The 26,684-nt window shown below is 45.8% G+C and overlaps 1 protein-coding gene across 4 annotated transcripts; it reads left to right on the top strand.

Annotated features, from left to right (window-relative positions):
- The first annotated feature begins 5 nt into the window (after nucleotides 1–5).
- On the top strand, nucleotides 6–26,684 carry Serac1 (serine active site containing 1). Of its 4 annotated transcripts, none has more exons than XR_007590656.1 (17): nucleotides 6–138; nucleotides 2,051–2,142; nucleotides 4,880–4,916; nucleotides 5,593–5,729; nucleotides 7,149–7,238; nucleotides 8,023–8,154; nucleotides 8,657–8,778; nucleotides 10,633–10,761; nucleotides 13,583–13,696; nucleotides 15,006–15,168; nucleotides 17,929–18,079; nucleotides 20,194–20,335; nucleotides 21,254–21,348; nucleotides 22,487–22,584; nucleotides 23,584–23,711; nucleotides 24,678–24,821; nucleotides 25,737–25,884. XR_007590656.1 is itself a non-coding variant. In XM_050135785.1 (17 exons), exons 2-17 carry the CDS (start codon nucleotides 2,052–2,054, stop codon nucleotides 25,871–25,873), a joined length of 1,965 nt encoding a protein of 654 aa, XP_049991742.1. In that variant the 5' UTR covers nucleotides 6–138; nucleotide 2,051; the 3' UTR covers nucleotides 25,874–26,684. The 4 variants fall into 4 exon arrangements, 3 of the variants coding, with proteins under 3 accessions (XP_049991742.1, XP_049991743.1, XP_049991744.1); XM_050135785.1 differs by having other exon boundaries at nucleotides 23,584–23,766; nucleotides 25,737–26,684; XM_050135786.1 differs by lacking the exon at nucleotides 7,149–7,238 and having other exon boundaries at nucleotides 23,584–23,766; nucleotides 25,737–26,684.

Here is a 26,684-nt window from a genome sequence, read left to right as displayed (position 1 = left end):
CGAGGGCGGGGCCAAGTGCTCGGGGGCGGGATCACGTGCCTACAGCCGCCTAGGGGAGGGCGCAGGTCGCCAGTGGCGGCGGAGGGTGGGCTCTGCAGCCGGCCCTGTCCACCCGGAGCGGATTCTCTGCACCGGCAGGTAGATCGGACGGGTGGGCGGGCTCGTGGGCGGGCTAGGGCGTCGCGGCAGCTGCCGGCTAGGAGGGCCGTGGGTCTGCACGGACACGGCGCCCTCGGAAGGTCGCGCGGCCCGGAGGGACCCCGTGACCCACCGCGCTCCTTAGAGCCTGATTCGGGCCCTTTTCTTGAATGATCGCTCAGCTTCTCCGGTTGCTCCTGAGACTCGGAGGAGAGCACCTGCATGCAGGTGTACCTTTCTATGCTCTGTGATCTCATGAACCACACCTTAGTCATTCAGGCCACATCTTGCACTTCCCTGACCTGGGAGACCTGAATAGTTGGAATGCTAATAGGTTTCTAAACCCAGTAATCGTCATTTTAAGGTGAAGGCCCTTCAGAAGGCCCTTCTGAAGTTAATCCCATTCCCAAATTCTGACCTGTAGTCTTTTTTATTATTTAATAATTTGTATTTGCTTTGGTATTTTGCCTGCGTGTATATCTGTGTGAGGGTGTCGGATCTTGGAGTTGGAGACAGTTGTGAGCTGCTATGTGGGTGTTGGGAATTGAGCCAGGGTCCTCTGGAAGAGCACTCGGTACTCAGAGCACCCTAACCATCTCTCCAGCCCCTGATCTGTGGAGTTGTGTTCTCATCAGTTGAGGCAGGAGGTAGTTGTAGCTTCTTGCTCCTTATATTTACACGCTTAAGCTCATGCTGATTTTTGCTTCACACGTGTCTTTTCACTTATCACCCTCTCTCAGTCCCTCAAAATTCTTTTTTTAAAAAATTTATCGGGGCTGGAGAGATGGCTCAGAGGTTAAGAGCATTGCCTGCTCTTCCAAAGGTCCTGAGTTCAATTCCCAGCAACCACATGGATGGGGTCTGGTGCCCTCTTCTGGCCTGCAGGCATACAGACAGAATATTGTATACATAATAAATAAAATTATCGCATTCATTATGTATAGTGCATACATATGTATACATACATGTATAGTTTTACTGGCTGAACCATGTCTAGAGCTTTGGAAATTGAAACTCTTAAGTCCAATGCTTGAGCCCATCAAATGGAATTACCTGTGTTAGTCTATGGAGATGTGTTACACTGTACTATATATGGGTCAGAGCACACAGGACTCCCACAGGAAACAGACCCACAGAGATGAGCTCTTGATCAAAGATGTTAAAACCTGAGTCAAACATACCACCACATAGGCAGCCCCAGAGTTCCACCACAGAGACTTCTATCTACAAAAAGTGCTCAGGTGACAGAGCTAAGTGGAGCTCTGTGAGTTAGAGGCCAGTCTGGTCTACATAGTGAGTTCCAGGACATCCAGGGCTATGTAGAGAGACGCTAGCTATTTAAAAAGTTTATAAAATGTAAGGCATACTTGAAGCTGTGTGCATTAGCTTGTTGCGGTATCATGGACCATCCCAAGACCTGATGGGCCAGACTGCCGTTCATTAATCAGCTGTCAGAAGATCCGTAGCATTGGTCCAGGGCTCGTTAGACAAAGCAGCCTCACTTGCCAGGCCGCTAGTGCTGGCCGCTTAGTGGGAATTTGCTGCTTCTCTCCACGGCTGTTGGACTTTATTTATCAAGGGCAGACATGCATTATACATGCTTCTGGTCTTTAAAAGGATATTTAAAAACATTAAATGTCCATATTGGGATTCTACTTAATAACTTAAAATTTCCTGATTTCCTATTAATCACTACTCACAATTGAACACAACTTGAAGAATAATGAAAGTGCTAGCAAAATTTATCTGGTTTGTTTTTAGGATTGAAACCCCCAGTTGAGATGTTTGTTGAGTTTTGAGTCATCTAACTGCGGACAACCCACTGTGATAGTGACTTGTGCTTAGGGTCAGAAGAAAGGGCCTGACCTTACATCTACACCAAATGACCCTTGTTACATTGTTCTCCACCCAGGATGTCCCTCGGTGCCTGTTGTGTCATCTGTTGCAGAAGAATAGGAACCTCCGCTTCCCGTTTAAAAAGTCGCACATCCTGGAGAAACATCCGTGAGTACAGTTCAAGGAACAGCATTTGTAATAGAAACCATGAAGAGCTGGTGGCCGCTTTCCTGGCCTGCCTCGCAAACTGACAGCCCAGTCTGACTCTGGTTCGCTTCTGTCCTCTGTGCTGATGAATCCCTGCTGCATTTGTAAGCCCAGACCCAGACAAGATCTTCTTTTCCGAACTTCTTTCTTCCCGTTGTCCTGCCAGTTTGCCCTCTTTTCCAGCTTAAGCAGTGCTGTGTCCTCATTCGGCAATGCTTACCAAGCCCCCGCAGAACTGGAAACCCCCACCAGGTTCTGGGATACAGTGCTGAGCAAGAATGTTCTCCTTGCCCTGTGGTGCCGTGGGATCTGCTGTGATCCGCCCCACACTGTTGCCTGGCACCTTAAGCCAGGGTAGATCCACCATTTGCCATTTAGTAGAATCGGTATAGAACTTGGTTAATTATCTGATTTTCCCAGACAAACTCGGAGCGCAGTGTCTTGTTTGTTATTCTAACCCATTGCTACTGTCATCTACGGTATGCAGAAGGTGTCTCTCAGTGTTGGAATAGAAGGATGAAAAACATACCCTCCTCCTGCACTGGTTCTTTTCTTTGTATAACAAGGGTGAAATATTTGTGTTCACTGTGAGTATGTGTCTTTGCCAAGGTATCTTCTGATTGGTTTAATAAAGAGCTGAATAGCCAATAGCTAGGCAGAAGATAGGTGGGACTTCCCAGGAGAGAGAGAAGGTGGAAAAGGAATGATGCCAGAGAGACACTGCAGAGGTCAGGCATACAGTACAGAGTAGAGACAACTGAGACACATGGCAGAATGTAGATTAATAAAAGCAGATTAAATGATAAGAGCTGGTGAGATAAGCCTAAGCTAATGGCCAAGCTTTTATAGTTAAGTTTCCATGTCTTTGTTTGGGGACTAGCAATGCAAAGATAGTCCTACAATGAAGCTGGCTGCAAACACCCTTATTTATTTGACGATAAACATTTATTGACCATCTGCTCTGCACTAGGCGCAATTTTTCAGCCCTGAGATGACAGTGTTAAATAAGGTGAAGTCCCTGTCCTTAAGCTCTTTCCTTTGAAGCTTTAAGATAGACCCACTGGAGTTGGGTGTGGTGGAGTATGCCTTTAATCCTAGCACTCAGGAGAGAAAGGCAGATGGATCTCTGTGAGTTTAGGGCCAGTCCCAAACATAGAAAGCGGGCTAGCCAGGACGACATAGTCAGATCCCGTCTCCCCAAACAGAACTAAACACAGATATCTGCTGGGCTGGCAGGGCGGCTCAGTGGGTGAGATTGGTTGCTGCACAAGCATGAAGGTCTGAGTTCAAATCCCCAGAGCCCATATGACTAAAAAGCTGGGTGTAATCCAAGCACGTGTAACTCTAGCAGTGAGGGTTTGGGGCAGAGGTAAGATCACTGCCTGCCTCGCTCCAGGTTCTGTGAGAGACTCTGTCTCAGCAGAATAAAGCAAAGAGAAAGATAGATGCCCTCCTCTGGCCTCCCATGCCTGAGAGAGGACATGCATTCACACACGCACACATTCCTAGTTTTGCAGTAATTATTTTTTAATCTAGGGAATTCTGATTCTGAATTTTAAATACAAAAATAAGCAGGAGCGGAAAAGCAAACTTTTCACTTTCCTTGTCTCAGTTTCCCAGTATAGCAAATTTCAGAGTATCACGTTTACCCTTAGTGGAGGAGAAAAGGGAGGAATGGCCATGAAGATTGAAAAGAAACATTCTAGGTGCTGGGGGATGTAGCTCAGGAGAAGAGCCTGTGCCCAACATGCACGAGACCTTGAATTTGATGCCCACAGTGTTGAGAGGCACACTGTTTGATGCCCAGTATTGAGAGGCACACTGAAAGGCCAGTAAGAGGTCACTGGGGGTAGCAGTAGAGAAGAAAACCTTGGGCACTCCCTGAATCTCCATGTTGAAGCCAGAAGAAGACACTAGAAGGTCATCTTGGAGTCAGTACTGTCCCAGAGAGTCAGTCAGGAAGCTCCGTGTCTTACTCCTTGTAGACCTTCTCATCCCTGTTCTTGACCTGCTGTGAAGGTTCATGAGTTTGTGGGGAAGTGTCTCCCTTCCAGACCTCCAGTGTGTCTGACTTCATTGTGGAGCATAGCCAACCTTCCTGTTCAACAGTCTATGATTTGAGTATTTTGGAATGAGTGTGTATTGAATAGCAACTGTCTGCCAATAATATTTGACTGCCAATAAAATATATACTTAAAAATGTTTCCAAGGTCCAAACAAAAGTTTATATTTTTGTTGCCTATATTTTAATTGGGGCCATGTGATCTCTGGTGCTTAAACGATCAAGTATACCACAGTTATTTGGGGGAAAAGTCATTTTACTGTTCCCACTTGACAGACAGTCCCTCTATAGAGTCTGAGAAGCTTGGTGAGCCCACCTTAGCTTTAGCTGCAGATCTTCCTGGTGGTCCACTCTGGAAGTCAGTGACCCTGCTGTTCAACGCTGGCACGGGGACCTGCATTCCCAGTGACTTGGTTTGGGGTAGCATAACAGAAGCTTGAAGGAAGAGTCATGTTCGACTCAGTCTACCATGTATTATAGTGGCTCATAATGAATATAATATGTAATGTAATATGTTACCTATATAACAAAAATTTAACTTTGGCCCAGTAATACTCAAAAGGTTACACTGTTGCCTATTTCTTGTCATACTTTTAAAAATGAAATTACGTTGAATTTTCCTCTTTCTTTTTGAAGGGAATATAATAAGATTTACTGGATCCTTCATTTTAGGGTAAGTAAATGGCTTCATGATACCACTCTTGGAAATCTTAACAGAAGTGACTTAACATGGAGTAGCCATGGATGTGGATTGTCAGAAGGTTGAACATGCCTTTGTAGAGGAACACGTGTACATATTTATAAAATGTATAGCGCATTGCATGCAGTAGGTTCAAATTGAAAATGCCCTAAGTGTTTGCAGGAGAGCAGGTAAATAAGGTGTGGTAGGCGTATTTATGTCTCAGGGGACCATGTGTACAGACTAGAGTGGGGGTGAGTCACATGAGCATAAGGCTGAATGAAAGAAGACGTTTAGCCTGGGCATTCACAGTCAGGCCAGACAGAACACTGTTTAAGGATGCACACACAGGTAGCACACACATGAACAGCAATGGCATTCTGGTTATTACTGCTGATTAGCCATGAAGGAATGCGAGAGCGCGCTTTAGGGTGCTGCTAATCTTCTATTTCTTCCTTGAATGTAACTGTGCAGCCGCTTGCTGTTAAACTGAGATGAATGTGTGCTCATTAAGTGTATATATATATATGTGTGTGTGTGTGTGTACACACACATGTAAAATGACACTTGTGTGTTACTGTAGGCTATGTTTCCTAGTAAAATAGAAAACAGTTCACTGTTGGGTCATATTTAGATCCTGATTTATAAGGAACTTTTTGTTTCTCTTTAGGGGTTCTTTATTTCTTACTTATGAAGTTCTGGCCCTGAAGAAGTCTTTAACATTAGACACTCAGGTGGTAGAAAGAGAAAAAATGAAGTCTTATATCTATGTGCATACAGTTCCTGCAGACAAGTTAGAAACTCATGGTAAGTTAACTCTATCTTTCTAGAACAGAAACTAGGTGTTGAATGCAGAAATGGGTCTGTTTAGAGTCCAGTCCAGGGTAGGCTCAGCCTTCTGGAAGAGTCGGCAGAGCCTGTGCAAGACAGATTCCACGAGTCTCCTTCACTGTTCTGTTGCTGTGAAGAGACATCATGACCAAGGCAAGGCACATAAAGGGAAGCATTGACCTGGGGGCTTACAGCTTCAGAGGGTGAGTCATTGTCATCTTGGCAGGGAGGGAGCATGGTGGTATGCAGGCAGGTGCTGGAGTAATAACCAAGAGCTACATCTTGATCCGGAGACAGGCAGAGACTGGGTCTGGCATAAGCCTTTGAAACCTCAAAACCCACCCCCAGTGACACACTTCCTCCAACAAGGCCAAACCTCCTAATCCTCCTAATCCTATCAAGCAGTTCCATACCCTGGCGACTAAGTACTCAAATAAGATGAGCCTATGGGGGCCACTCTTATTCAAGCCACATTAACTGATGACCAGATTTGGGGCTTCTATGTTTCCCCAAGTCTTTAGCTCCTTTAGAACACAGTAAGAACTGACTGAGCCCTTGTGTCTGACTCTGCCTTCTTTCTTCAGTGGGGCCCTCAGCTCAGTTTGTTAAATGCAAATGCTTGTTTTGTCATTTAGCTCAGAGACCATCTGTAAGGGTGACTCATGCAGCCAACTCATGAAACAGATTGAGAAGTATGAATTCAACTGTTTTACCGCTGCCATGTGTTACAAAGGCCAAGCGGTCTGTGGATGCCAGTTAGGACACCCCCTTCTCAGTGCCAAGGTTGCTTGCAGGCAGAGGGGAGTCTTCTTTAGCTCTGGGCAGCCTGGTGAGCCCCCACCCCACCCTGCCTCGCAGCTGTCTCTCCTAGGATGTCAGCGTCAATCATGCGCCTGTGAGCAGGTTGCAGCCCCTGCGCCCTCTGACCTGTTGTTATCAGCACACCTCCTTTACTGCATTACCTCCCTGGACTTGAGCATCCACTGGGGCTGCTTACACTTTCTGTTGTGTAAACTGAGCTGCCGCTCTTAGAGTTTACCTCTCTGCCGAGGCTCAACCTCATTCTTAAAGCATTTTCCAAGTTCAGTTCTAGGTCAGCTATTTACAAGGAAGATTCTTTCGAATATTAGTCAGCCTCCGTTATTCAGAGGCTTTCTATAGTGCTGTTCCATTTTTTCCACATTTTCTCCTTGACCTTGTCCTGGAGCCCAGAGCATTCTGTGTTCCCATAGTAAATACTTGCTTTTAATAGTGACTTTAAGAAGTCACAGGTTTCTCTTTTCTTCTTCTTTTTTTTTTTAATGTTTTTTGCTATTAACTTTGGGGCCTGGTTTATGTATTTCTTTTTGACGTATTAGAGCATGATATTGGTCTTACTTGCTGCCATCATTTTAGGGCTTGTTTGGCAGGCAAGAAAAGAACTTCACAAAGCAGTAAGAAAAGTGTTGGCAGCATCAGCCAGGGTACTGCGGAACCCGTTTTCTGGTACGTGTAGACAAAAATCCTCATCAGTGGGCTGGTACATATAGACACAAGTCCTCATCACTGGTCTGGTACGTGTAGACACGAGTCCACATCACTGGTCTGGTACGTGTAGACACGGGTCCTCATCAGTGGGCTGGTACATATAGACACGAGTCCTCATCACTGGTCTGGTACGTGTAGACACGGGTCCTCATCACTGGTCTGGTACGTGTAGATACAGGTCCTCATCACTGGTCTGGTCCGTGTAGACACGAATCCGCATCACTGGGCTGTACAGTGAACCCAAGACTAAAAATGACCACATGAAAAATAACATAGAATATTAAAAGTATACAGGTAATGCTTGTAGTAAATGTAAAAAAATTAATATGAAAGAGCTAAGATCAGACATTTGGTCATCATCTGTATCTGCATTTAATGCTCCATTACAATTTCCGACTAGTTGCACGTTACTAATACAACAGTGAACATAAAGCCATTTTGAAGCTGGGAAGATGGCTCAATCAGTAAAGTGCTTGCCCTTCACATGTGAGGATCCTAACCTAGACCATCCATTAAAAAACAGTAACTGAAGACCACAACTGTGGTCTCAGTCCTTGGGAGGCAGAGACAGGAGGATCATGGGGATCACTACCAAGCAGGCTTGGCGAGCTGCTTCAGTGAGAGGCTCTGATTCATAAACGGTAGATGCAAATGGTGTACGCATGTGCACACGCATCCAGTATAGAGATGCAGAAATGCCGTCTTAACTGTTTATATCGCCATGTCCCTTGTGTGTGTGAAGACTCTGTCAGCACGGTTGACATAGAAGACCATGACTGCGCAGTGTGGCTACTCCTGAGGAAGAGCCGGGAGGGTGACAGAGCTGCGCGACTGGAGGCTGTGCAGGGAATGTCACAGGCCCACCACTGGCACGGTAATGAGGGCCTCTTGTTCCTGCGGTAACAGAGGAGGGGAATGGGGCTCAGGAAGGACAGAGGCAGTCTTAACATGGAAACACATTCTCTCTCTCTCTAAAAATTCCATGCTAACCTGGAAGTCTGCTGATCTGGCAGTCCAAGTGTGATTGGTAAGGCAGCTCCTAAACTGAGGCTTGCTCTACCAGAACTAGATCGACAAGATTGGACTGCTTCACTGAGAGGAAAGAAACTGCTAATTCGGAGTTAGCAGTTTTCACATTTGAACATCAGGTTTTTTAAAACGTCAATCAGAGCATGACCTGGCGTGTTGAGGAGAATTGTCTGATTGGTGGTAACTGTGAGCCATGTTGGGTGTTGAGCTTCCAGATACTGTAGGTACAATTGAGTTAGGAAAAATACTTGGGAAATTTGGGGTTACAAAATTATAGAACAGTTTAAGAATTGGGGTGCTTTTGTAATTTAACCTTGTGATAACTTTGAGTTAATCTTTCCCAACAGACTATCAGTACAGGGTGATTGCTCAAGCCTGTGACCCGAGGACCCTTATCGGTTTGGCACGAAGCAAAGAAAGTGATCTTCGTTTTTTTCTCCCACCCCCTCCTTTGCCATCTTTAAAAGAAGTAAGCAAGGGAGTGAAAAGGTCTAGTGTGTATTTCTAGTATGGGTGCATATAATGATATTTCATTTGTATTTTAATAGTAAAACTTGCCTGAAGATCAGAAAGTAAAACAGCCCTGCAGGTCAGCCTTACAGACCAGGCAGTGTAACACACGCTCTTAATCCCAGCAGCCACACTAGTTTGCCATAGAAACCAGGTGGTAGTGGTGCACACCTTTAATACCAGCCATAGAGAGGATTATAAAACAGGAAGAGACAGCTCTCACACAGTCTCATTCTGAGATTGCTGGAGGCAGGATCACCATTTCAGACTGAAGTAGAGGTAAGAGCCAGTGGCTGGCTGTTTTGCTTTTCTGACCTTCAGGTTGAACCCCAATATCTGTCTCTGGGTTTTTATTAATCGTGCTACAGGTGCAGATAGATAGAACTGGTGCCCAACTCTGAAGAACAGGTGAACCGGATGCAGAGCCGAAATCCTAGTTTCCACAGGGCTGTGACCCTCACGAGGGTCTGTTCCGCTGCCTTTTCTGCCTTTGTGGGTTGTCTGTTCTGCTAGGTTCTTCCATAGCATGTCAGCACTCAAGAGAGGGTGTCTTGTAGTAAGTTTTGTGTTGCTGTTTTGTTTTTATTTTGATTCTTTCAAGACAGGGTTTCTTTGTGTTGAACTGGCTTTCCTGGAACTCTCTCTATAACCAAGCCACCTGCCTCTGCCTCCTGAGTGCTGGGATCGTTTTGTTTTAAGGATTTACTATGTCTTTGTACCTAGATATGGATATATGCATGTGAGTCCAAGTGTCCAGGGATGTTGCAAGACAGCAACAGATCCCCAAGAGCTGGAGTGACGGGTAGTTGTGAGCCACCAGGCCTGAGTGCTGGGACCCAGACTTGGGTCCTCTGCAAAAGCAATGCATGCTCCTAACTGCCACCTCGCTGTTTTATAGAGCAGATTTCTCCCATCCTGAGCACTCTTGACATCTTAGATCAAACAACATTTAGCAGCATTCCTAGACACTGCTCCTAAGATGCAAGGAGTCCCCCAAGTTGTAACAAGGAAAATTGTTAGCCTGGTCTACAAGAGCTAGTTCCGGGATGGGCACCAAAGCTACAAAGAAACCCTGTCTCGAAAAACCAAAAAAAAAAAAAAAAAAAAAAAAACAAGGAAAATTGTCTCCAGGCATTGTTAAATATGACCTCGGGATTAAATACCCCTGGTGAGAACCGTGGCCAGAAGCCTGCTCAACTGCAGATGTCTTGTGTACCTTCCTTAGATGAGAACACAAAACTTAAGCTTTGATATCAACAATCATTTGAAAAATAGAAAAGTGAATATATAATTAATTATCATGAAAAATGAAATATTAACAAGCACCAGGCTTAATGATATCTTTAATTATAAAGCATAGAGTTCATTTTGAGTCAAGCTAACAAAAAGTCCCTAAGGTAAAAATAGAGTTACAATTTGCATCAGTCCTTCTTATTTTTCATTTATTTTTAAGATTTTATTTTATATGTATGTGTGGCGCCTGCATATAAATACTTACACTACATATATGCTAGAGGCCAGAAGAGGGCAAGCCGTCTCCTGAACTGGAGTTATAGGTGATTGTGAGCCATCATGTGGGTGCCGGAACCAAACCCATATTCTCTGCAGAAGTTGCTAGTGCTCTTATTATTAAGCCGTCTTTCCAGCCCTTGTAGTAGGTGTTTAAGTGTGACAGCAGGCAAGGCAGTGTAGAAACAAAAATAAATGATTATGTACTTTCCACTGTTCATCCTTTGTGCTTCCTTTATGTGTTTCTTGGCTCTGACTCTTGGGGTGTTCAGTCTGAAGACTTTGTTTTTGCCTTTCGTTTCAGGATTCCTCCACTGAAGAGGAACTCAGGCATTTGCTGGCTTCTTTACCTCAGACAGAAATCGATGAGTGTCTCCAGTATTTTACTTCCTTGGCTCTTAGTGAAAGCAGCCAGAGCCTGGCTGCGCAGAAGGTTTGTTATATCTTATTCAGCAAGTGGTTTGAGCTCTCACCCTTTCCCCACACTGCTGGGGCTAGCTTTTAGAACCTCAGTCACTTCCAGTTATGGACTCTGCACTGTGCACTGGGCTGCGTGGGGTCGGGAATCACAGAGAAAGATAAACATAGCTGTGAATAAGAAAGGTTCTGGTTGTAATAGGCCTTAACTCAGCTTTTGAGCTCACTTATTGTTTTGTGGGCTTGAACTCTGGTTGTTGCACCTCCAGAATCAGTAGTCAGGATTGGGGTACAGCTCAGTGCTAGAGTGCTTGCCACGCACGCTCTAGACTTGGGGTTGATCTTCAGCATGTGAGTTGATTCATCTAGGCCTGTGTTCTAACCTGAACTGTAGATTCGATTATCAGCCCCCTCTCCTTGAATTATCGCAAGAATCTTGAATTTAGCAGATCAAACCTGCCTTCCCTTGATCCAGCCCTCACCCTCTGGTCTTTACCTCATTTGCTTAAGTTGCAGCCTGGCCAGCCACTCAGTCCTTCGTGTATGCAGCCTCAGCAGTTGCTAGCCGTTGCTGGGCACACGTTGAGTCTGTTCACCCTGACCATCTACAGCTCTTAGACATCTCTGCAGCATTGACTTCTGTTTCTTCTTTCACTTCCTCATTGGTTTTAAAATCTCTTCCAGATTCTTGCATTAGTTCCCTGTTAGGTGCTGCTCCCGTCTGCTGGTGCTGGTGCTGGCTCTTCCTTGTGGCTGTCTTTCCTTGGCTGTGCCTTTGGACTCCAGCTTCACTCTTGGATAACCTGACCGCTTTCCAGTGAGCTCTGAGCACCACGAAGGATAGATTTGTCCCCGTAGAGCAGGGTTTTTCCTCTTTCTTTGAAGGTCTCTTGGCGTTTTCCCTCTTGAAGAAAGGAATTCTGTAGAGGGACACATAAATTGTAAGCAAAAATTAAGTAAGAAGAAACAGAGACAGATAGAGACAGAAGGACACACAGACATGCGTGGCAGGAAGAGCAGAGGCGGTCATAGCACAGTGGGCTGTGCTGTGGATTTTAAAGAAATTTTTATGATTCATAAAGTTGGTGGTATAGTCACGGGGTAAGGTAACCTTTCCCCCTCCTACATCATGGTGGACAAGAGCCTACAAAGAGAAGGCACGCAGTCCCTTTGTTAGTGCACACGTGCGGGAAGATACCTGATGCCTGTCTGACTTCAGGGACATATAACCACAGGTGGACGTTCTGAACACCACGGGCACAGCTGCCAGAAACAGCTGTAGCCTGGCGGCCTCGTACCCAGCTCGCTTTGAGGCTACTCAAGGACCACGATGGGTCTGATAGTCTTTTGGTCAAGACATTTTGTTAGTTTTAAATTGAGGCTTCACACTGAAGGCTGGGGCCAGTGCTTTACACGAAGCAGAATGGAGGCTATCTGTAGGATTCTCTTCTCCCAGCTCCACCACTCGGTCTGTCTTCTCCCTAACACTTGATGGCAGCTTTTCCATTCCCTCGTAGAAGGACGTTTCAAGTCCTACAAGCCCTAAGAAGTCATCTATACTGAGCACAGCTGAGGGCCTACGAGCACTTGACATCCCCAACCCTTGCTCACCTCCTAGGCATTATGCCGTCTCCAGTTCTAGCACTGAGGGTTTCTCTTGATTTCTTTTTTTCCCTTAGAGCTCGTCTGTCTGTGTCTAATAGCACTTGAAACATCTTACATATTTTCCTAGCTGCTTGCAGTTTCAGCTCATCCTCCTCATTGTAGCCAGAGTAATCTTAACACACCTTAGTAAGAACTGCTCTTGTCCCTGCCTAAAACCGTCCAGAGGCTTCCTCTGCATGTTAAACCAAGCGCTATATGTTTTATGTTGAAGGCATGCATAGACTCTTTACAACTGTGGCTGCCTTCAGGTCGGAACCAAGTTAGCAGAACTGTCCAGTAGACAGTTGCAGGACGGAAAGCCGGTCCAGTGGCACAGGGTATGAAGGCTGCTGAGTTCTTCACACAGTCAGTGGGCCAGGCTGGGCTGTAGTCTCATCAGTGTTGACCGTGCTCCTCAGGATTACATGATGCTGTCTGTTAGCATGTCAGCATGACTCTGCATACCGGTCATAGCCCTTAGCCTCTAGCAGTACTTGCCATTCTGTTTTGTCACTTAACATATGTGTGTATGTGTACATGTGTGTACCCAGGTCAATATCAGGCATCTTTGGCTATTTCTTTTCACCTTAATTTTTGAGACTGTGTCTTGGTGAATCTGCAGCTTGACAATTCAGCTAGATGGGCTGGCCAGCAAGCTCCTGGGGTCTGGGTGTGCTCCCCTTCTTGTACCCAGAACTGAGGTCACAGATGTGCACTGCCTACCTGTTTTTTATGTGGATGCTGGGGCCTGAACACTACCCACTGCGCCGTCTCTCAGCCCCCTAGCTCTACTTATCATACGCGCGAGCTTCACTTTTAACTGGGAAGAATCAGAAGCCATCATGCCTTTAACATTTTTGTTTGGTAGTGCTTTTCCATTAAAAACTTAGTAGTTTTCAGTTGACTCCGCTACCATAATCTGTATGAGTTAGTAAGAGCTGGAGACGACACCAGAGCGTTCGAACCGGGGGTGAGAATTGAGTTTGCAAGGAGAGGACAGGAATGGAGATGGAAAAGGATGTCAGAATTGTCCTGGGAGTCCGCTGATGTGTTTCCTATTCTGATAAACAATAGAGGTGTGCATAGCATCCCCTTTAAGTACCCTGAACGTTTATGTATTTGGAACATGATTTGCATGTATTACCCAGGGCTAGCCAGCAGCTGAGTTTGTGAACCGTTTGTCTTAACTTCAGGGAGGACTGTGGTGCTTTGGAGGAAATGGGCTTCCTTATGCGGAAAGCTTTGGAGAAGTTCCCTCAGCCACGGTGGAGATGTTCTGCCTGGAAGCTATAGTAAAGCATTCAGAGGTAAATTGCATTCCAAAATATGGCTTCTCATGGTTGCTTGGACACAAATTTGGGAGGGGGAGAGGTGGAGAGGAGGATCTCGGGGGAGTAAGCAGTAAATATGACCAAGTACATTATATGCAGGTATGAAATTCTTCATTAATAAAAATATTATATTTAAAAAATTCCACTTTTAACTGTTAGAATTAGTATATATGGTAGAGCACCAATACATGACTTTCATTTTTATTACATATTTAATCTTTTAAAAATTTTATTACATTCATTTTTTATATGGATATTTTGTCTGCATGTATGTCTATGTACCATGTGCATGCCTGAGGCCCTTGGAGGCCAGAAAAGGGCATTGGATTCTCTGGAACTGGAGTTATGGTGATGAGCCACTATGTAGGTGCTGGGAATTGAACCTAGATCCTCTGTAGGAGTAGCAACCAGTGTCCTTAACTGCTGAGCCATCTCTCTAGTCCCTTATTACATATTTTAAATAGTTTTTAATTGTATATAAAGGAAGTAATCCATGCTATAACATGACATTTATCTTTGATTCATGCTATCTTCTTCTCCTTTACCCAGATCGTTTTACACACAGCATCAGACGGCTAATGTCCATAAGATATCTGTAGATGACAGAATTAGACGGCTAACTCCATAAGATACCTGTAGAGACAGCCTCAGACGGCTAACTCCATAAGACATCTGTAGAGACAGTGTCAGACAGCTAACTCCATAAGACATCCGTAGAGAGGAAAGGGAAATACTGAATGGCTATGCAGCTGAGTTATAAGTACTGGTGGTTTGGAGGTATTTTGGCATGGTGATTGTCACGGTTTGCTTATTTATTAGGCAGCATCTTGCTATGTATCCTGTGTAGCTGCATGCCACAATGCCCAGCTATAGTTTGATTTTTAAGTAAACAAAATGGCAAGAAGCCTAGTGGTACCCACAGGCGAAGTGGTTACCATCACCTAGGGAACATGTTCGACACAGTGTCCAATTGCCTGCGATATTTAAACGAAGAAGATCTGGTGTGGGGTGTAGGAATTGCAACTACCACTGGCATCCTTACCCACATCTGCAGAAAGAAGCACTGTCCTTGAGGTTCTGAGCTCGCTCCTGTAATCCGAGAGCGTTAGACCTGACTGAAATGCATGCCTATGTTTAGTCCTCTTTGATTCCCACCTGCAGAATGGAAACGAGGCAGGAATAAGGGACTGCGGCATTGCGGCACAGGAGGGGATGTGGGAACTTACCCTTTGAGGGTGTGAAGTGACCAGCGCGATGTAACGGGAGCTCTGTTACCTTGTGCTAGATACCCTCACACTGTGACCACATTGAAGCAGGCGGGGGTCTGCAACTGCTGCAGAGGCTCTACCAGCTTCACAAGGACTGCCCCAAAGTACAGAGAAACATCATGAGGATCATTGGAAACATGGCCTTGAACGAGCATCTTCACCCAGCCATAATCCGCTCAGGTAACAGCTTTGTGTGCACTGAGGATGCTGGGTCCAGCCCCTGTTCTCCCAACACCTCACTTCATGCTACATTAATTTTTCAATAGACCTAAACCTCTTAGGGTTTTCCTGGGTCCTTTCTAGTATGTTGTTTGGGTAGCGGCAGGGATTGCTGGGGTTGTCAGTCCACACTGAGGCGTCAGCATGGAGAGCCATCTTAGGTGAGCAGGCTTTGGCATGAAGATCATTGAACTGTTGATGTGGTTTAGTTAACCAAGAGGCAAACAGTAAAGACCCACTGTAGAACTAATGCATTTCCTCTGCAGCCTGGGAGCCGCCCGGGAGGAGACTCACATCTGCCGTCTTCCTTTCTCACCCACTTTCTTCCTTCCCTCCCTCCTAGCAAGATGAGCTCACAGATTTCTCTTCAAAGAGTTTTTAAGCTTTATAATTTATTATTGTACTTAATAAACCAGTGCTAAATTATCTCATCTTTGGTTAGTGGGGTCCCAGAAAACTGATATACACATTCTACATATGGTGCGTGTGTGTGTGTGTGTGTGTGTGTGTGTGTACGTACCTGTATTAGTTACTTTGCTGTTGCCGCCATGAAATATCATGACCAAGGCACCTTAAGGAATAAAATTTATATGACTTACGGTTCCAGGGGATGGGAGTCCGTCATGGCAGGGATGCATGGCAGCAGGAGAAGGAAGCTGAGAGCTCACCCCTGAGCTGGAAGCAGAAAGCAGGGGGTGTGAACTAGATGTGGAACAAGACTGTTAACAACCAAAGCCCACGCCCAGTGTAGGCATTCTCCGGCAAGACCACACCTCCTAACCCCCACAAACAGTACCACCGGCTCTCAAACATATAAGTCTATGGGGCCATTATCATTCAGACAACTCTAGCACATACATAAGCATATATGCACATATATACACATCCATACTATCCTGGCTAGTGTTCTGTGTCAGCTTCACACAAGCTCGAGTCACTAGAGAAGAAGTCGCAGCTGAGGAAATGCCTCACGAGATCCAGTTGTAAGGCATTTTCCATTACTGCTCAGTGTGGGAGGGCCTAGTCCATGGTGGGTGGTGCCATCCCTGGGCTGTTGGTCCTGGGTTCTATAAGAAGGTAGGGTGAGCAAGCCATGCTAAGCAAGCCAGTAAGCAGCTCCCCTCCATGGCCTCTGCATCAGCTCCTTCCTCTAGGTTCCAGAGTTCCTGTCCTGACTTCCTCCAGTGATGGGCTATGATCTGGAAGTGTAAACCAAATAAACTCTTTCTTTCCTAACTTGCTTTTTGGTGCTGGTGTTTTGTTGCAGCAACGGTGACCCTAACTAGGACACATATACATGCATAGACATATATTCATACATAAATGAGATAGACACACATATTAGAAACTATGAATTGACCCTTTAGTGTCTTTAGATCAGCAGATGTTATTATTGTTGCTCTTACTCTGTAACCCTGCCTGGGACTAAAGGCATGCTTGAATATTTTGGCTGTATATAAGTCTGTGCACCACATGCATACCTGATGCTATGGAAGCCAGGACCTGGGACTGGAGTTACAGACAGTTGTGAGCTGCCTTGGGGGTGCTGGGAATTGAACCTGCTCCTCTGGAAGAGCAGCCAGTGCTCGTAACCACTAATCTGTCTCCTCAACCCCAGACCAGTGGATTTTAATTTTAATAAAATCAAATCCAGAAATCAAAAAACTTTCTGAGTAGCGTGAAATGGCCCAAGCATTCACCTTTTAGAACATCCGTGAGATTTGACAACTCCTAGAAAGTATCAGAGCCACTCTTTGTTTTTCCTTCCCCTTCATAATTGTGTTCATTCCGTCTTTCTCCTCCCATCTCCAGGCTGGCCTTGAACTCACTCTAGCTCCTGATAGGCTTGCCCTCCCCGCTGAGTGAGGACTCGTAGCCATGTGGCACTATTTTTTTTAATAGCTTTTTAAAAGATTTTTATCACGGATCTGAGCCTCGCTTGTTTGTTCGAGCTGTAACAAGATTTCTGCTTTGTACATGTGAGAAGCGTGGGCCCTGGGGCAGACCCAGAGAACAGCTGCTAGCATGTGCTGCTACTGATCTTTGTTGCAGATGTGCTGAGGATCCATGAGGCTGGGAGCAGTCCCATTGATAACAACGTATTATTCTCAAACACTGCCAGGATAGATGCCGAGTGTTCTCAGTACCAGAAAATGGTATGTGTGCGGTGCACACTGAACACGCTTTAGGACAGTATAGTGGCTGGTGAGGTTACTCAGTAGGTAAGGATTCTTGCTGCCAACACTGATAATGTGAGTTCTGTCCCCAGAACCTACGTGGCTGAAGGAGAAAACTGACTCCACAAATTGTCCTGCCCTCCAGATGCAGCCTGCTCTTACATGCATGCATACAAAGTACAAATCATGTTGCATGTCGCTGCTCTCACACACAATTGTTATTTGTAAAGTAAAATATAAAGTATGCAGTGGGGCTGGAGATATGGCCTGTGGTAACTGCCTTGTGTGTTTCATTTTCTCTTAGGAAGCGGCCTCTTGCACACTTCCCTACTTAAGCTCCCTCAGAGGGTCTGGTTGAGGTATCCCAGCTCTGTACTGTGGGACTCAGAGGTTCTCAGTACACAATCAAGCTGGGGTGTTTCCACTTCCCCACCCAGGCAGACACTTGAGACTGACCTCCCTCTATCCTGTTGAACCTGAAGCCTCTCTCTACAGTCTGAGACTGGTTTGCACCATTGCTCAGGATATCTCTTCTCTTCCTCAGGCTGGGTTTCTTTAATGGCAGAAGCTTTGAAATCCTTCCACATCATGGAGGCATCCCATGCTGCCAGAACCCTGGCCAATCTAGACCGAGAAACCGTGCATGAGAAATACCAGGATGGGGTATACGTGCTCCATCCCCAGTGTCGGACAAGGTGAGCATCACCTAGACTTAAATGATCTTTCTTTTAACTGGAAAGGGATTTTATTTGCAATTGAGATAGAAGGAAAGACTTCGAGAGAGAGATCCAAGGAAAGTCATAGCACGCATCTCTGCGGGCTAGCCATCCCTCTTCCGTTCTCTGTCTCCAGCCTAGCTGTGTGCTCAGGATGAGAGAGGAGCGGTGCAAGGAAGGTCCACACAAAGAAGCCTCCCAGTCATTGCAGCCCAGACCTCCCCAGGGCTAGATGAGGAAGAATGGAGAGCCCCAGGGACAGGTCCCCTGAGGGGCCTTCTTGCTCACATGCCTCCTTCACCCGTGGCATTTTTTAAATCAGTCTGGGGATTAGGATATTTCTTTGAACCAAACTCCAAGTCTCTTCTCAGAGGAAACAAAAAATGGCAGTCGGTTCCTCCATCTCCACCAGCTCCCTCAGTCTGACTGCCGGGAGGTGCTGCAGAGGCAGGTGACAGCAGCCAGTGGCAGGGCCCCTCCCATTGCCCCACAACTGTCAGAGCCTGGCTCTCATGACCATAAGTTTGGGGGCTTTGCCCCCACAACACCCCTTTCTGGGGGAGCTGCATTCCACTCTTCATATGGGAGTGAGGCCGGATGAGAGGCCGGATGAGAAGCAAGGGCCCCAAGAACAGGGCCAGTGCGTTGTGTTGGAGGAGCCAGGATGAGCAAGAACCCACATCATGGGAGACTCAAGGCCACTGAAGGTAGCTGTCTAGCCATCACTGGCATCCAGGGTCCCCTTACAGAAGATCCTTAAAAAAAAAAAAAAAAGCCTCTGCAAAAAGGCTGAACATCCTGTTCTTTCGTGGGTCAGTGGAGCAATCAGTAATTCTGAAAAATCCTGGAGGGCCCTGAAAGCTGGAATTCAGGAAGGGCAGGCACTGTCTGGACCCTTCTCTCTTTAGCTCACCTCATCTTCTGTTCCTCTTGCGGGTCACTAGAGTGAGGAATTATAAAGGGGAGGAGGCACGGTCTGAGGAGGGGAAGAAGCTGGAGTCTTCAGGGCTCATCTAGGATTTTAATACGGCCTCCAAAATTTTCCTGTTTTTAACATCTTTTAGAAAAATTGGTAGTTTCCAAAACTCTCATAGGTTTATTCTAAATTAGCAATTTTATTACTTATGATTTTACTTCTGCCTAGGACTTTTAGTGTATACACACACACACACACGCACACGAACTTTGGAATGTCAAATGGTTCCCATGTTTTTTCTTTTTCTTTTTTCTTTTTTTCTTTTTATTTTTGAGACAGGGTTTCCCTGTAGTTTTAGAGCCTGTCCTGGAACTAGCTCTTGTAGACCAGGCTGGCCTTGAACTCACAGAGATCCACCTGCTTCTGCCTTCCGAGTGCTGGGATTAAAGGCATGGACCTCCACCGCTGGTTCCCATGTTTTTAAATTAATGAATTACTAAACATTAAGCCAGCCGGAGTACAAAATGATAGTTTTCTATAGACATTTTCTCTTTCCTTGCATTTCTGTTCCCCTTCCCTGAACATTGTAACCTCCTATGCTAGCTGGTGGGATCTGAGTGTGGGTGAGATTTACAGCTGTCTTCCCATCCTGACTCAGTGCTATGACAGCGGGAGGGAGGTCAAGGTACTGGGTGAGCCACCCTCACGTGTGTCTTTCTGGCTGAGTCAGTAAGTTCCCTTCCGACCCTGGAATGAGGTGTACTGTCTCAGGTTCCCTCATGAGGCCACTGCATGTCTACAGAGGTCCTTGATGTTTCTCATGTGCAATGGCTGCCATTATATTAGCATATCTTATCTAATTTCTTAGATGCCTTAGTTGGTTTGTAGACTCATTTGGAGGGTAACTTCATGGTGGCATCGCTCACATGTGGATCACAGTTCACTACAGTTGCTCTGTTGGTCTGCCGGGCTAAATGCCTCTTTCCACCGAAGGAGCAATGAGTGCTGTCTTTGTCACATCCCAGGATTCCTCAGCAGCCCATGCTGATAGCGTTTGCCCTGATTCAGTCTCCTCTGTGTCACTCAGCCTGCCTAAGCCCTCCAGGGAGTGCCGCGGAGCTTGTCACAGTAGTAATGCATTTACTCTGCTTCTTTTTAAAACTCTCTTCCCTCTTAGTCAGCCCATTAAAGCCGATGTCCTTTTTATTCATGGCCTGATGGGAGCAGCATTTAAAACCTGGCGCCAGCAGGACAGTGAACGGGTTCTACTGGAAAATTCTTTGGTGGATGAGGACAGGTACACCACGTGCTGGCCCAAGGTAAGGAGCCATGGCTGTGACTGTCACCCATGCTCTAGCACTGGCACGGCCAACACTGCACTGTGCCTTAGTCTCCTGGTCTTGTGCCACTGGGATTTCTCCTGCGCTGCTCTTCTTTCCCGTGGAGACACCTGTAGGACATGACATCAGCAGCTGGGCTTATGACCCTTCATTGTGTACTTTCTGTTTAGGGTGTATTCTGTGACTCTCGAATAATACTCCGTGAGTGATAAAGTAGGATAAGAGTGCAATAACTCACTTTGCTTCATAATTTAAAAGATAATACAGCCATAATTTACTTGTACTAGCCAGCTTTATGACCTTAATAATTATAAAGGTAGAAAGATTTGGATAACGTAATCTCCTTTGCAATTCTTTGATTTCTTTTTCCTACGAAGAGCCACAGCTGCAGAATGAGTTCCTGGGGTGAAATTGTTCAAAGTCCGTGCAGAAGAATGCTGAGTATGAGTAGTTTCCAGGGCTTTGCTCCCACCCACTTCCTAAGGAAGACTAGCATGCTCTTCTCTCCATTGGTGAAGTCTGGGGATGTTAGCCTCCAGCTCCCAGAGACAAACACAGTTAGCGTTAGTTTCCAATTCTCAGGTCTCAGTGTATTACAACAGAAAATACAGTCCGTTCTGAGACAGTAGTTTTCTACTAACTGCTAAAAGCTTCCAGAACAAGTCTTGATTTTGGCAAATTAACAATGTTCTCATACCTACACGTGCCTTTGTTATAAATATTGATGGCATTTTATGACTCACCAGCATCTCCGAGCTTGCACCTCCGCCTCCAGTGTATCCCAATGTCCTCTGTACTGTGTGTTGCAGGAGGCCTTGGGTTGCACAGAGCAATTACTAGGAAGTAAGCGGATGGGGAAATGCATGTGTATGCTCATGAACCTTTTGTTTTACCTAGACTTGGCTAGCAAAAGACTGTCCCGCGCTTCGCATTATATCCGTGGAGTATGACACCAGCCTCAGTGACTGGAGAGCACGGTGCCCCATGGAGAGGTAACATTAGAGGGTACACTAGATGGTCAGACGGGAGGGCCCAGGCCCCAGCGGGTCCTCTGCCATCACAGGCAGGTTTATCTTTCCAACGTTGGGAATTGAGCACAGGTGTTTGCATGTTGGCAGACACTACCATTGTTGTCTTCCTTCCAGGAGTTCGCTTGCAATGAGTAATAAGTAGAAAGTTGAGACACTGCATCGTGCTGAGACCCTGACCTGGCTCACATAACTGTAGTGGTATAGGACCCCAACTCTCTGTCACAGTCTTCACTTTTGCTGAGTAAAACTGATAGTTCTTGTGTCCTCACGACTGTCCTGGCTGAGGGCAGCTCAAGGAGAAAGATGCCACGTAGTTTTGGCCTGTGTCCCTTCTGTGTCCTAAGGAACAGCGAGTGCCTTCCTGGGGTCCAGGACCTAGATAGCCGAGTCCCAGCCCAGGTCACTGTGTATGCAAGTCATCCAGGGTCTGTGCCGCTTTCTCTCAGAGAGCAGAGCTAGTTGGTGACACAGCATGGTGTTTGATGAGCGGATCCCACATGGGTGCCAACAGAGGGGCCCCCAGCCCACCTTTGTCTCCCAGAGGAGCACTGGGGAACCTTTGTTCTCAAACAAGAGGTGTTAGAGTTGAAGAGAATGAAACCAGCAGGCGCAAAGCTTGAAGTCAAGTTCCCTTTTGGTCTGAAATCACTCCCTCCGAAGTCTGATGATCATTTTCTAGTGTTTAGTGCATAAATCCAGTGGTGAAAGGTTGATGCCCATGGCATAAACAAAGTAGGAATGGACTCAGTCAAGTCTCTGGGACATTTTAGTGTCAGGCCATGGATGAAAAGGGATTTTTGTCTCCCATAATTAAGTATTTAGGGCAGCTGGGATGAGACCCATGTTCAACCTGTAAAAATTGCCAGCTCCATTTGATATTCAAATAGTGTGTGCTTAGTGTATGAGTGGCCTGTTGTGGGCTTAGATAGTCCTAACTATTATTAATAATTTTCAAATAGAGAATAAAATTGGCATAGCCTGCACTCCAGAGTGTCAGCCAGTAGCACTGAACAAGCAAACGTTCTTGTCTTAGAAAGTTAGGTTGCAAGATTTGGAGGATGGTGCCTCCCGTCATGCTTGCTGTTTTCGTTTTGTTCAGAAAGTCCATTGCATTCAGAAGCAACGAACTTCTTAGCAAGCTCAGAGCTGCTGGTGTTGGGGATAGACCAATGATTTGGATATCACATAGCATGGGAGGTAAGGATGGTTTCATCTTCATAGAGTGACCATCATGAGGTGGTTGTCAAGGTTGTGGCCAACTCAAAGTTCCATATCTGTCTGTTACTTAACTAGTCTCCCACCCCAAGTTAATGTTTTAGCTAAATGTTTTAAAGTTACTACTCTCCTTCCATGCTATTTGTTTTTCTAGAAGGGGACATCCCTTCTAGAGGGCATGGACATCCCATGGGAGGGCATGGATTGATAACTTGGTGGTTTCACTTGGTCATTATGAGAAAGAGTCTTTACTGTGGGCTGTTGACCAGTTAGACTCAGTTAAGCTAGCATTCCTGGGGGCTTCCCTTTCTTCCCATCCATGCCTTTTCCACATTGTCAGCTCTGCTGTTGCCTGGCTGCTGGGTCGTGGCCTTAGTTTCCCTGTGCCTGGCTGCTGTGCATGGGGACCTGCCCTTACTTTAGCTGCATGCCTTACTGCTGCCCTCCTGCAAACCAGCACTCAGCTTTCCCCATGGCCTTGCCTACCTAGGCTAACAAATTGATTGTGACTTAGCAAAAAGCCATGGCTGAGGCTCAGCCTGAGAAAGGTGCATGTAACCCTTCTGCTTCTCAAAATGTCCAGTCATCGTCCCTGGTGTCTTTTATTCCCTGGTCAGGGGACTTGGTTAGGCTTCATGGGTGCCTTTCCCATAGCAGCCGCTTTTCCTTGGCAGGACCTGTGACTTTGCACTGCAGCTCTTCCGGGTTGGGCTTGAGTGGGCGGGGCTTGAGTGGGCGGGCTTGAGTGGCTAGGCACCTGGCTTAGGCAGGGCCTGACTTTCCTCACAGAAGCAGTGGAGTCTGAGAGAAGGGTCTGCACCATAAAGCAGTCTGCGGACTGTTTATAGACTCATATTCATAATTCTATATAGCATCATTATTATAAAGGCTTTTTTGTATAAAGGAAATTATTGGAATTTTAGCACATCTCTGTCTTGTTCTGTTGGAACCACTTACACTCTCTTTCTTTACCATGGCTAGGTCTTCTTGTCAAAAAGATGTTGTTGGAAGCCTCGAAGAAGCCAGAACTGAGCGCTGTCATAAACAATACCAGAGGAATGATTTTTTACAGTGTCCCTCACCACGGATCACATTTGGCCGAATACTCGGTTAATATCCGATATCTTCTCTTTCCTTCTTTGGAAGTGAAAGAGCTCAGCAAGGGTAAATCAAGCTCTCTGTTGTGAAGGGGATTACGCTTGTAGAACATCAATATATGGAAAGGGAAAAACAATCAGTTTCTTCTTTAAATATACTCCCTTGTTTTTAAATTTGCATACAGCTTTTAGCTTGGGTTTGTTTTCCTCTGATAGCTCTTTTTTGTTTTGACTATCTACTCGATCATAATCATAATTTTTTGTGTTATCTCAAGTATTCAAACTTAGACAAATTATGTTTTTTCTTCCAAGCTAGTAAACTGCCTTTTTCCATGAGTTTGGAAAATCTCAGCTGTGCAAACATGCACAAACTCTGGAGACACTGTTGTGAGCAGTGTGTACTTGTCATCAACACCGATTCTAGCCTGACATGATTTGTCCTAGAGAACGTTGTGTGCACGGAAGAATGTGTGCTCTGCCGCTCTGGACAGAACGTCCTAAGAATCCACATTAGGCCCAGTCACTGGGTGTTGTTTTTCAGCTTCTTCTCAGGATGACCCTAGTGTAGTGGAAAGTAGGGTCTGGATGCCTCCAACTGTTACTGTGTTGATCTGTCTCTGCACTTATGTCTAATATGTGTTTTACACGATTGGGTGGTTCCATGTTGGATGCATGCATATACAATCATTACATGTTTTTGCTGAACTGATCTTCCTATCTTAGATGATCCAGTTAACTAAAAATCTCTCAGATGCCCAGCAGTTTGTGTTTTTGGTTTAATTCCACATATAGTCAAGTTGACAACCAAGAATAGCCATCCCCTCAGGCTTGTGCAGCAAACACTTCCCTGTTGAGCTTCTCTCCTGCCTGAGTTTGCTGTGAGTCAGAATTCTAACATCCTCTGAGTTAGAGATGAATGCCTTTTGTCCGGAGCTGAGTGACTGGGGTGGTCACAGTCTCGCTCTGTGTGCTTTACAGATTCTCCTGCACTGAAGACGCTACAGGACGACTTTATGGAGTTTGCAAAAGACAAGAACTTCCAGGTGCTGAATTTTGTGGAAACACAACCAACGTTTATCGGCAGCATGATTAAGCTCCATATTGTGCCCGTGGAGTCAGCAGGTACTCACTCTGGAGGCGTGTGCCTGTTGGATGCCTAGTTGATGGGACCCAGCATTTAGTAGATGCCAGTTTTTATATCCAGTGTCTTAGGGATATATAGGAGAACGTTTGATAAAAAATCCAGAGTCTAAGTTCATTATACTTTTAGCAACAGATTAAAATCCCTGTGCAAGCATACAGCCTTAACCTCTATAGACCAGATACCAGCTAGTTGGCAGGCTCTAAGGCACCAGTGGTAGTACCTGCGTTAAGGAGGTGACCAAGCACTTCTCTAGGCTGGTATAAAAGGGGCATGTGTTCAGCAAATCGATAGCTGCACAGAAACCTTAAACCAATAATAAATGTAGAAGTTTTAGTACATCTAGGCTATAAAAGTTTGGAAATTTTGGTACCCCAAGGTCCTATCTTTAGACACTGTAGCAGAATCCTAGGCTGAGGCTTGGCAAAGCAGCTACATGAAGATTTCCAAGCATGGCTGCCAGATGTCTAAAGCAACCTTAGAAACCATAGCTTTGTCCCCGTAACTCTGATTGTCCGTTATTGCCCTCTCCCTCCACTCAGTGGTGACTCATTGGCATCTCTTGTTACCTGCATCCAGGTGGACTTGTCAGACCGCAATAGCAGATATCCTTTCTGGTCCCTCAAGAAATCAAATATTGAAATACTAAATCCTGTTCATCCTCTCTTCTCTTCTCCTCTACACACACACACACACACACACACACACACACACACACACACACACGGAATGGTTTGGATCAGCCTGCAGGCCCAGGGTCGTCTCTGCAGGACCAGTACTCAGGCTCTGCTTGGAGCACATGTGGAAACTGGAGGAAAAATAGAAACTGAGACTTCACTCACTGGGCACGGAGTCGAGTTCCGCTCAGGCTTTACTGACACTTGTGCTTTCTTCAGACTTAGGCATTGGGGATCTAATTCCTGTGGATGTCAACCACCTGAACATCTGTAAGCCGAAGACAAAGGATGCGTTTTTGTATCAGCGCACCCTACAGTTCATCCGTGAAACCTTAGCCAGAGACCTTGAGAAGTGACAGCTGCTGTCTCCTGTCCTCGGTGTGAATACAGTACAGGAACCGTGGTACCCTCCTCTTCTTAGGCTCGTGTGGTTCTCTGCAGTCACGTGTCAGCCTGGTCTGCCAGTGTGCAGACAGCAGAAGGCAGCTTTTCACAGAGTGCTGGGACAGAGCCACTGTGACCAGAACGCCTGTCCACCTAGACCATCCTAGATTATCCCAGCGCCCTGACGGCCACTCAGCGTACCATGAACCTGCCATTTGGAGAGAGGCAGTGTTTGTCGTGTGTGCCATGGCTGTAAGTTCTAGTGCCAGTTTTTAACATTAATGTGTCAGCTACATATTTGGCACTCCCTCTGCACGCACACCAGTGTCTGTGTGGTCTTGCACGCGTCCGTTTTTCCTTGTTGCTGAGAACAGTCTTTTTTTTTTTTCCTTAAAACTTGTTTCTAGGCTATTTTACCTAGTTCTGCAGCACTGTGCTCTGGATACAGCTAGAGTAAGGATCAGCATATAAAAAGGACTGTGTGAAGCTGTCAGGTACACTAACCGAGAGCTATCAGGACTCCGACCCTCCGGCTACAAGAGGGACAGCTTACCTTTGTGTTTCCTTTAGAGGTACTTCTGGCATGGGAAAGTAGGAAGTCATGGTCATGGACTTTTTTGTGTTTGAGTAATAGCATTATTGACATGAAATTCATTTATTTCTTTCTTCCTTTTTTTTAAAATTTTTTTCGTTTGTGGTGCTAGGGTCACACCCAGACATTGTGCATGCTAGCCAAGTACTCTGCCAGTAAACCACGTCCTCAGCCTCCAGTTTTCCATCTCA

Source organism: Alexandromys fortis, unplaced genomic scaffold (genome assembly GCF_014885135.2).
Source record: "Alexandromys fortis isolate MF-2015 unplaced genomic scaffold, M_Fortis_MF-2015_v1.1 scaffold_23, whole genome shotgun sequence".
Taxonomy (NCBI): domain Eukaryota; kingdom Metazoa; phylum Chordata; class Mammalia; order Rodentia; family Cricetidae; genus Alexandromys; species Alexandromys fortis.
Note: the sequence above shows the minus strand (reverse complement) of the source record. Positions and strands in the feature narration are given on the sequence as shown.

Bases quoted from the DNA above. Each gene is read 5' to 3' on its own strand.
- Serac1 (XM_050135785.1), top strand. From the start codon at position 2,052: ATGTCCCTCGGTGCCTGTTGTGTCATCTGTTGCAGAAGAATAGGAACC. The intron at 15,169-17,928 runs GTAACAGCTTTG...TCTCTTCCTCAG, and splicing joins CCCAGCCATAATCCGCTCAG to GCTGGGTTTCTTTAATGGCA. The intron at 21,349-22,486 runs GTAACATTAGAG...CGTTTTGTTCAG, and splicing joins GCACGGTGCCCCATGGAGAG to AAAGTCCATTGCATTCAGAA.